This window comes from Zootoca vivipara, chromosome 2 (assembly GCF_965207765.1).
Source record: "Zootoca vivipara chromosome 2, rZooViv2.hap1.1, whole genome shotgun sequence".
Taxonomy (NCBI): Eukaryota; Metazoa; Chordata; class Lepidosauria; order Squamata; family Lacertidae; genus Zootoca; species Zootoca vivipara.
In genome coordinates, this window is record NC_142584.1 from 112,567,377 (window position 1) to 112,578,244 (window position 10,868).

Below are 10,868 nucleotides of genomic sequence, written 5' to 3' on the forward strand. Positions count from 1 at the left end.
GAGGCAGGGGTGGGCTGTGTCTGGATCCAGAGTGACATTTGCTGTTGGGGGAAGATGAAGAAAAAAGAGGCAAAATCAGCTGGGAGACAGAAACTGACATTTAATGGGGCAGGTTTGTGCGTGTTTTAACCTGGAACACGACGCCTGCAAAAATTGAGATTTGCCATATGAATAACATAAATGTCATTTTAAGGCTAATAACTTATTAAGGGTTCCAAAGTCTGCAGAAAAGATTGTACAACCCCAATGAAATGCCAATCCCCACCCCTCCTGTGAATTTGGGTCACCATTGAAAATTTACCTTTCTGAAACTTGTCTGAATAACATAGCATCTGAGAAGGAAAAAAGATCAGTAGAACAAATGATTAGGAACTTAGGAAAAACCAGTTAAAGAAAACTGTAAAACTCAGAAATGGTAAACAAAACTTTTAAAAAGCAGAATAACAATATTCACGCCAAAGGATAAATGGACACAAATCTGACATCAGGAATCACAAGACAGAGAAACCAGTAGGAGAACACTTCAATCTCCCAGGACATTCTATACAAGATCTCAAAGCAGCTGTCTTAGTACAAAAGAATTTCAGAAATAGACTAGAAAGAGAAGTTGCTGAATTGCAACTTATTACCAAACTTAAAACAATGAAGAGACCTGCTCTGAATTCTTATCTTCTTATCTCATTATACATGATTCTTATCTCATTATACATGATAAAACTATTTTTGCCATCTCACACCTTGCTTTTTCATGTAAGACCAATTGCAGTAATTAACAGTCGTCAACAGGTTTACCACACCTATCAGCCAATCACCCATTCCCACCACCCTTCTGAGTAATACTCCTCCCCACCCTCTCACTATTTATAAGGGTCTGGTGACTTCTGTTTCAGTGTATCTGAAGAAGTGTGCATGCACACGAAAGCTCATACCAATGACAAACTTAGTTGGTCTCTAAGGTGGTGGGTGGTGCTGTGGGTTAAACCACAGAGCCTAGGGCTTGCCGATTAGAAGGTTGGCAGTTCGAATCCCCGCTACGGGGGGGGGGGAGCTCCCATTGCTCGGTCCCTGCTCCTGCCACGTCAAAGTGCAAGTAGATAAATAGGTACTGCTCTGGAGGCAAGGTAAAACGGTGTTTCCGTGTGCTGCTCTGGTTCGCCGGAAGCGGCTTTGTCATGCTGGCCACATGACCTGGAAGCTGTACGCTGGCTCCCTAGGCCAATAAAGCGATATGAGTGCCACAACCCCATAGTTAGTCACGACTGAACCTAATGGTCAGGGGTCCCTTTACCTTTACCGTGCTACTGGAAGAATTTTTTTTTATTTTGTTTCGACTATGTCAGACCAACACAGCTACCTACCTGTAACTTCATAAACTGAAATTCACTTATTTCCTGTTATTGTAGTTTAAATACATTATAGAAGCTGATTTCAGCTTCTGATCAGAAACCTTCCTGTGGACTGGGGCAGATGACTGTCGGATGTTACCGGTACCAAGCCTAATGGTGTTTCTGCTGACCACATGCTACACCTGAACTTGTGTACAGGGGAGTGATATTTTGAGATCTTTGGCCCAGAGTCGTGATGTGACATGTGATAGGAAGTTGCACTGTACATTTATACTGGGGTATTAGGGTGTGTGGAATTTTTCAACTTTCAAATTAAAAAAATGAGAGATGCTAAAAAGTTGTAACATGACTTGAGAATTCAAAATAAATTTTGGTTAAATTGATATAATTTGCTTGGTAAGCAAAATGTGTGTAAAATTGCATAGAAACCTTTAAAAATGATTGCGGAGTACTTGCTATTATTATTATTATTAAGCTTTGCCTGACATTTTCAGAAAGTAAAAATAAAATTATTTGGTTTTCCGACAGCAGTTTATGTGCTTCTTTACCATACATAGACTCACCGAGCTAAATGTTGTTCAATCACAAAAAGCAGACTTGAATTTCTTACAGCCAAAAACATTTTTAAAAGACCCATCACTGAAGAACTCGGCAAAAATTTATTAAGACCTTGCAGTGATGGCAAAAACTTAACATAATAGATCCAAAGATGGGATAATAGATCCCAAATAGATGGGATTGGGTGTGTGTGTGTCAAGATTGAATATATTTATGTAGGACTATTGTAAGAGACAGAGATTTCTTTCCTTTATTTGTTACGGGTTTAACATGTTTGAAAAAATGAGACAAATAATAATCATTATATCATATTTTCATTTATAATTCTGGATTCAATTACCCTGAGTTGGAAAGCAGAACTCCATCTGTTTGCACATAAATGCTTTGTGGCCGAGCTGCTCCCTGGTTTGCCGGATGCATAAATTTGATGTATAAATGCACCAAAAGCAACCACAACCCTGCAACTTTGCTTTCCATCAGGAACATAGCTGCCAAGTTTTCCCTTTTCTCGCAAGGAAGCCTATTCAGCATAATGGAATTTCCCTTAAAAAAAGGGATAACTTGGCAGCTATGATCAGGAACAAAGAACGACGTGCGCGCAGGCCGCCGAATTCCGCGCAGGGAGGAGCTGAGAGATGCAGCCCTGCGAGGGTTAAACAAACTGAGCTGCGGTTCCTAGAGAGGCAGGAATTTTTAAACCGGGAAAGAGGCTCGTCGTTGGGATTCCGAGGCGAGGAGCGGCGGGCGGGAGACGAAAGAGGCGACGAGGTGCTACGAGGAGGGCAGCGGTGGGAGACCCGGAGCTTGCATTTGGGGGGAAGGCTGGGGAGGGGAGGGGAGGTGAGTCGTCTTAATGGTTGAGGCTGATGCGCCAAAATCCAGCTGCAAAAGGAGGCGCCCCCAACAGTTGCACGAGTTTCTTTGAAGCTATATATAGCTTCAATAATAATATATATAATATATATAGCTTTGAAGCTATATATAGCTTCAATAATCTCTATAATAATAATAATAATAATAATAATAATAATAATAATAATAATAATAAATAGTATTTCTACCCCCCCCCCCTGGGCTTCCAGAAGGATATTAAAATACAATAATTTATTAAACATTAAAAGCTTCCCTAAACAGGGCTGCCTTCAGATGTCCTCTAAAAGTCTGATAGTTGTTTTTCTCTCTGACATCTGGTGGGAGGGCGTTCTACAGGGCGGGTGCCACTACCGAGAAGGCCCTCTGCCTGGTTCCCTGTAACTTGGCTTCTGGCAACGAGGGAACCGCCAGAAGGCCCTCAGTGTCCGGGCTGAACAATGGGGGTGGAGACGCTCCTTCAGATATACTGGACCGAGGCCATTTAGGGCTTTAAAGGTCAGCACCAACACTTTGAATTATGCTCGGAAATGTACTGGGAGCCAATGTAGGTCTTTCAGGACTGGTGTTATGTGGTATCGGCGGCCGCTCCCAGTCACCAGTCTAGCTGCCGCATTCTATATAAAAGCTTCTTATGTTCCTTTGCACGTGGGAAATTTTTTGATGTTTCCCTCTATGCTTGAGGGAATGGGAAGGCTTTGTAGAAACAAGAGTGGATAAAATACGACATCAATATGTTTGGATTGATTGTGTGTGTGTGTGTGTGAGAGAGAGAGAGAGAGAGAGAGAGAGAGAGAGAAGAGAGTCCCAGGCAGGACAATCTATATCAGGGGTCAGCAAACTTTTTCAGCAGGGGGCCGGTCCACTGTCCCTCAGAACTTGTGGGGGGCCAGACTATATTTTGAAAAAAAATATGAACGAATTCCTATGCCCCACAAATAACCCAGAGATGCATTTTAAATAAAAGGACACATTCTACTCATGTAAAAACACCAGACAGGCCCCACAAATAAGCCAGAGATGCTTTTAAATAAAAGGACACATTCTACTCATGTAAAAACATGCTGATTCCCGGACCTTCCGGGGGCCGGATTTAGAAGGTGATTTGGCCACATCCGGCCCCCGGGCCTTAGTTTGGGGACCCTGATCTATATACTGTACAGTGGTACCTTGGGTTACAGATGCTTCAGGTTACAGACGCTCCAGTTTGCAGACTCTGCTAACCCAGAAATACTACCTCAGGTTAAGAACTTTGCTTCAGGATAAGAACAGAAATTGTGCTTGTGTGGTGTGGCGGCAGCAGGAGGCCCCATTAGCTAACAGAACAGTTTCAGGTTAAGAACGGACCTCCGGAACAAATTAGGTTCTTAACCAGAGGTACCACTGTAAATAAAAATGTAACTGTTTGTTTGTTCAAAATTTTAAATCTCCGAAAGTTCTTCACCGATTGCTTTGAAATTTTGAAACGTTTCATTCGAATACGCACATGTTTTTATATACCTACTCGAATACACGCGTGTTTTTATATACCAACTATTATATAGATGTCCCACCTGTGCCATTTAAAAACATGTTTTTTGAAAAACAGCGCCATCTGTTGGACGTAAAAGCAACACAAGCTATACTAAATATTTAACTTTTCCTATTCAATGTTCTGATTTACGATGTGTCGTTTAGCATACTGTTCATTTCGTGAGTATATTATTTTCCTTTCATTGTTTTTCATTCCTTTAAAAAATATTTTTCTTATTTTTCAGTGCAATTGGTGGTGAAATTGAGCTATGTTGATTGATCTGCGTGTGAATTGAAATATTTCATTAGTATTTTCTATTTTTTCCCTTTGTTTTTTAGTTCATGTTTTTTCCTTTCTAATGTTTTGCAATTTTATATATTTTTGTTATAACTTTCTTTTTTCTTTTTCAGTGCAATCAATCTGCTTTAGTTCATCAAAATAATGTCTCGCAGAAGATCAAACTTAGGTCGTCATACTCGCCAAGCGGAAGCAAAGCGAAGATCAATTGCAAATCAAACAGAGGAAGAACGGGCATCAGCAAAGGAGCGACAAAGACAAAGAACGGCTCAAAAACGTGCCGAGGAAACAGTAGAGCGACGTGCAGCCAGACTTGAGAATGCAAGGTTAAGAGCACGACGAGAGCGTTCTGCCGCTTCAAATCGCGACAGGCTGAGAGTGGCTGAAAGACGTCAACGAGAAACAGCAGATCACCGACAAACACAACTCCGTGGTCAGCAATGGCGTCGATCAAGGAATTACAGGTAATGTTTGTCTGAAATCTCCTGCAAGCAATATTAATGCGTTCCCAAAAGGTCTGGTGTTTCCACGTAAATCTTGCAATGATTGATCAAGAGCCTCAAGTGGTTTTTGTGTGCGCCGTTGTGCATTCATCCCAAACAATAAGTTTCCATTTCTGCAATACTTCTCCCATGCCGGATGCTTTGGAAATGTTACACGTGGGAGTTTTAATGAATTGTATGTTCAATGGCAATTTCTAAGCGAAATGAGCAGTTCTTCCACCTGGTAACAATGTCACAGCTATTCCAGACGATGCAAGAGCTACGGCTATGTCATTTTGGGATTGAATTGCTGCCAGAATCTATCTAATTAGGAACGTCTTACCAGTTCTTCCTGGCACATCTAGGAAGAAGATTTCTCCAATCCCGTTATTGATAGTTTGCATTATTTGATCGTAAATGGCTTTCTGCTCAAGCGTTAGCCTAGGAATATTCGATTGCACATATGACAAAAGATCAACCGTGTTGTAATTTTGTTCATGACGCAATTCTAAATCGAATGAAGCAGTAGCAAATCGATTCGGTGATGGCATTCCCAATTAGATTGGCGTTTGCAATCACCACCAACAAATCTCAGGTCCACTCTTTAGAATTATGTGGTATAGATCTAGACACAGATTGCTTCTCATGTGGACAATTATATGTTGCGTGTTCTAGAGTTGGCAAACCAGACAATCTCTATATCTACACAGAGAATGGAACAACAAAAAATATTGTATAGGTAAAGGTAAAGGGACCCCTGACCATTAGGTCCAGTTGTGACTGACTCTGGGGTTGCGGCGCTCATCTCGCGTTATTGGCCGAGGGAGCCGGCATACAGCTTCCAGGTCATGTGGCCAGCATGACAAAGCCGCTTCTGGTGAACCAGAGCAGCACATGGAAACGCCGTTTACCTTCCCGCTGTATTTATCTTTAACGTGCTTTCGAACTGCTAGGTTGGCAGAAGCTGGGACTGAGCAACGGGAGCTCACCCCGTTGCGGGGATTCGAACCACTGACATTCTGATCGGTAAGCCCTAGGCTCAGTTTAGAAAAGTATGCTTTCTCTTTTCTTTCTTTTCCATTTTACAGACTGAGCCACAGAAACACGTGGCCTGGTACAGCTAGTATGGGTCCCAAAGTAGAGGAGACTCGGCAGCATGTTGACAGCTTCCAAGAGAGCAAGCCTAACCTAGCTCTGCTTTTTGGGGAAGGGGCTAAATATGTACCCAGGAGGACCTTCCCTGAGAACCACCTGAGCACTGAGGGGAGGAAGGGAGGCCAAGAGAATGGGATCAGCCTCCATCGGATCATTCCCCTTCCAGAAGACCGGAAAATGCCACCGGAAGCGGAGAAAGTGTATAAGTGCTATTTTTGTGGGAAGTCTTTCGGCGATAGTTTGGACTTGGTTGCCCACGAGAGGGTCCACATTGGCGAGCAGATCTACAAGTGTCCGGATTGCGAGAAACGGTTCTCTCATAGCCTCGACCTCCAGACGCACAAGAAGACCCACCAGGGAGAGCAGCACCAGGGAAGTCCTGCAACGTCATGCAGTAGCGACAGGCAAGCACTCAGTATGGTGGAGGAAGGGGTCTTGGACACTAGAGAGCAGGAGCAGTGACTCAGTAGTAGCTCAGGAGGGGAGGGGTAAGGAACAATGCGTAAGGAATGTAAGGAAGAGAGGAGGAGATTAGGAGTTCCCAAGCTGCAGTTTAGAAACGTACGCTTTCTCTTTTCTTTCTTTTCCATTTTACAGACTGAGCCACAGAAACGAGTGGCCTGGTACAGCTAGTATGGAATAAATTAAAAGGAGGGCAAAGTGAAATGCTTTTTATTTATGTGGTCCAAAAGCCATGAAACCAAAGGGTGAAAGTCTTGCCCTCACCGTTCAGCTGAAATGTGAATAACTCCACTTCTCAGTTGCTCCCAGTTTGAGGCTTTCCTTCCAGCCATGTCCCAGAGATGGCCTGTTTAACCCCTTCTTTCTCTCCCTCTACCCCCCATGACAGAGCAATGGCATCAGAGGCCCAATCTGGATCATCGCTTCCTGGAGCTAGAGTGGAAACCTCTGCCATGGACCCATCTCAGGTAAGGGGCAGGCTCCTTGTGGGGCACAGCCTGGGTGCCTCCCTCTGTGTTGGGCTGCAAGGTTTTCAGGAAACGTGTGCTGCCCCTTTTCTGCTGCTGCTGCTGCTGCTACAAAATGTCTAGGTGACCCAACTTAAGCTATGAACTGTACGTTGCCTCTTGCGTGATGTCTACAGTCCTGCAGAAAAAAATTAAAGCTTTCCTAGCTGGATTTTGCAAAGCTCTCTGCCATTGGTGTACACTTTGCATCACGCGTTGTACAATACCTCAGGATGTACAGTGGTACCTTGGTTCTCAAACTTAATCCGTTCCAGAAGTCTGTTCCAAAACTAAAGCATTCCAAAACCAAGGTGCACTTTCCCACAGAAAGTAATGCAAAACAGATTAATCCGTTCCACGCTTTTAAAAACAACCCCTAAAACAGCAAATTAACATGAATTTTACTATCTAACGAGACCATTGATCCATAAAATGAATGCAGTAATCATTGTACTGCACTATAAAAAAAATAAGACAGTATTGTAGATGATAAAAATTAAAATATTCTTTTTTCTTTTCTTACCTGCACTGATAATAGTCATTGTTTCAATAGGGGTATTTTATCCATTTTCGCAGTCACACAATCAACCAATCAGTAGCGGAACTGGGTTCCACACAGTCACAAAAACAAATTAACCGAAAAAGCCTCAAAAATTAAAACTCAAAATATATAGCAAAAACAAAAGAGCCAAACTTAGTCCATTCTGGAAGTCCATTTGACTTCCGAAATGTTTGAAAACCAAGGCGCAGCTTCTGATTGGTGCAGGCACCCCGGAAATAATAACTGACAGCCGCATTGGACGTTTGGCTTCTGAGAATCGTTCAAAACCTCAGCGTTTGAGAACCACGGCCTTTGAGAACCAAGGTACCACTGTATGTAGAAAGTGATTAATAAATAACATTATTAATAATAGCAAGAGCAATAAAGCTACCAGGTTAGCCCTTTTATTTTCACGCTGGGAGCCATGTCAGATGTTTATATGTCATATATGTCACATATATGTTTATTATTTTATCTCCATAAGAATTCATTTCTGAGTAGAGAATCTATCTTTTCCTTTCAGCGGCTGGTGTCCTTTGAGGAGGTGGCCGTGTATTTCAGCAAGGGGGAGTGGGATCTCCTGGGCCCCTTCCAGAGAGCTCTCTACAAGGAAGTGATGCTGGAAAACTATGCAAATGTAATGTTTCTGGGTAAGGATGTATTGTCCCGTGGTTGACAGGTGCTGTTGTTAATGCATCTTACATAGATTTGAATCTAAGATAAATACTGTTACAGGCTGACTTAACTATGGAGGTATACAATTTAGGTAGTTCTGGCCCTATAATTCCCAAAAGAAAAGCTTCTGGGTTTTTTTTTTTTTTACAAACGTTATTTTAAACATGCTTTTCAATTCATTATATATCATTTCCCAGTAAGCTTTTAAACCTTACTACAGGTAAGGACCACAGTTTCCTTACCCCTGATCTAACCAACTGATCAGCTGAACACTAGTTTTAATTATTATTATTTTTCAAAAATTGAAGGCTCCTTCCCACTCTCTCCTTCTCATGTCATTTCTCTTGTTTGTTTCAGGAAACAGCAACGGAGCACTCAAGTCTGAGGAGACCTTTTGGCAAGGAACACCTAAGCAAATGAGCCACAGTAGGACACCCCTGGAAATCGCCATGGGGGAATGTTTTTGGGGTCCCAAAGTGGAGGAGAATCCCGAGACTCCTGACGCACAAGAAGAACCACCAGGGAGAGAAGCTGCACCGGTGCGATTCGGACTGTGTGAAGTGCTTCCAGCAGCGAGCTTTCCTGAAGGCGCCCCAGAGAGCCCACTCCGGGGAGAAAGCCTGCCAGTGCTCTATGTGTGGGGAGAGCTTCAGCTGGAAGTCCAACCTCATCAGGCACTGGAGGACCCACATGGGAGAGAAGCCCTATCACTGCACCGAGTGCAGGAAAAGCACGCTTCACTTTGGGTTCTCCTGGTTTAAGAGTTGGCAGAAGAGGTGACCCAACTTTGGTTTACCCTCAGCCAGTGCCTACCTCACCTGCCCTCAACTTGCCACCAATCTGGGGAGTGGCCAGCTGGTTGGCTTCCTCCATAGTCTTAGGATGTCCCTTGTAGAGCTCAGCAGGAAGGAAGGCCGGGGGGGGGGGGGACTAGCATCAGTTGGATCTGCCTGTCATTGACTCTCTGGTTCCACCTACTGTTGGGCTCCCTGCCTTAATGCCAGTGGAAACAAGCCACCACCAATACAGAGAGAGAGAAAACACAGAAGCGTTTCATAACTGTGGCAGGCATCTTCCGGATTCCACATGGGTTGACGAATTGCTGAACATCGTGGATGGGAGAGCTTTCCGGGCAGTGTTTTTTAAAACCACATACGCAGCACAGGAGCAGTGATTAGTGGTCCCGAGCGCATAGCCTGCCTTATGCACATAGATGGGTGTAGTGAGAGACTGGCCTGCACCTTTTCAAACTGAAGGTGCAAGACCTCCCATCTTTAATTTTCCAGATTTATTTTTAATTTTTTAAAATGAGAACCCTCTGGGCAAGTAAAAATCTAGCACATCAGGAAAAATGGTTCTAGCCCAGCTTGCTCCCTGATGCACTAGGTTTCTATGTGCAGGGCCTTTTTAACATGGAGGAACATTTTGAAAACTGGTTTTTCCTTGCCACAGTCGGCAGTGGTACAATGCACTCTATGCTGCCTCTAGACTCTGCCACCTTTCATGGTTGTATACAAGCAACTCCCTGTTTGTGTGGGAGTTGCGTTCCTCGTTCCCAGGTGCATCAGTGGGATGTGTGTAAGTCTGCTCCGCCCCCATTCCATCCCCTTTTCAGTGCTGGAAACTGCATGCATGTCAGTGGTCACACATGTGCCGATCACACGTGTCAGGGGACCATCAGGGGTCAGCAGAGAGCCCAGTGGAGTGGTGCAAGGGCTCTGAGATGTTGAGGGGTCCGAGCAGCACCAGGGAAGTCCTGCAACATCATGCAGTAGTGACAGGCAAGCACTCGGTATGGTGGAGGAAGGGGTCTCGGACGCTAGAGAGCAGGAGCAGCGACTCAGTAGCTCAGGAGGGGAGGGGAAAGTGGTAGCCCCTTCTCTGCAACAGTGCAGGGGTCAGAAATGTAAGGAAGAGAGGAGGAGTTTAGGAGTTCCCAAGCTGCTTTGAAGGACGCCACTCCCAGGATCTGAAAGTGACTGATTGGACATGAGAACTTTAGCTCTGTTGTGTTCCTAGTTTTTAGAGGAGGAAAATGGGGGAAAAAATTTCCCCTGGTTTTCCTCCTCTAAAAGGCTGGGAGGGGGGTGCTGGAGGGGGAGCTAAGGAGGCAGTGGGGGTTGGCGGGGAAGAATGAGCAGCATTGACTTCCTGCCTGTGGAGCTCTTTTCAGGGAGGCTCACCTGGCATCTTTGGGGTAATAAGCAAAAGCTTTCTTGTTCTTCCACACTGTTAAAGTTCTGAGTTTTAAACTATTTCTTTGTCAGTTTTCCATTGTGGTTTCATTTTGTTATATTAATTTCAGAGTTACAGAGTGGTATATAAATGTATTTAAGCGAACAAATCCCTTCTGTTCACTTTTTTAGCTGTATTGCAGCACTTTAGCTGTATTGCTGCACTTGCGGTACATTGTTTCTGTACTGAGTGTTAATAAACTCACGTAACTGATTTAGTTTACATGAA

At 43.8% G+C, this 10,868-nt stretch overlaps 1 protein-coding gene across 4 annotated transcripts; it reads left to right on the forward strand.

Moving 5' to 3' along the window:
• Nucleotides 1-2,563: 2,563 nt before the first annotated feature.
• Nucleotides 2,564-10,868, forward strand: LOC118081384 (uncharacterized). Of its 4 annotated transcripts, none has more exons than XM_060270669.2 (6): nucleotides 2,564-2,672; nucleotides 4,698-5,048; nucleotides 6,155-6,625; nucleotides 7,072-7,150; nucleotides 8,254-8,380; nucleotides 8,763-10,868. In XM_060270669.2, the coding sequence occupies exons 2-6, from the start codon at nucleotides 4,729-4,731 to the stop codon at nucleotides 9,164-9,166; spliced, it is 1,401 nt and encodes a 466-aa protein (XP_060126652.2). In that variant the 5' UTR covers nucleotides 2,564-2,672; nucleotides 4,698-4,728; the 3' UTR covers nucleotides 9,167-10,868. The 4 variants fall into 4 exon arrangements, with proteins under 4 accessions (XP_060126652.2, XP_060126653.2, XP_088519738.1 ...); XM_060270670.2 differs by having other exon boundaries at nucleotides 6,296-6,625; XM_088663612.1 differs by having other exon boundaries at nucleotides 2,583-2,692.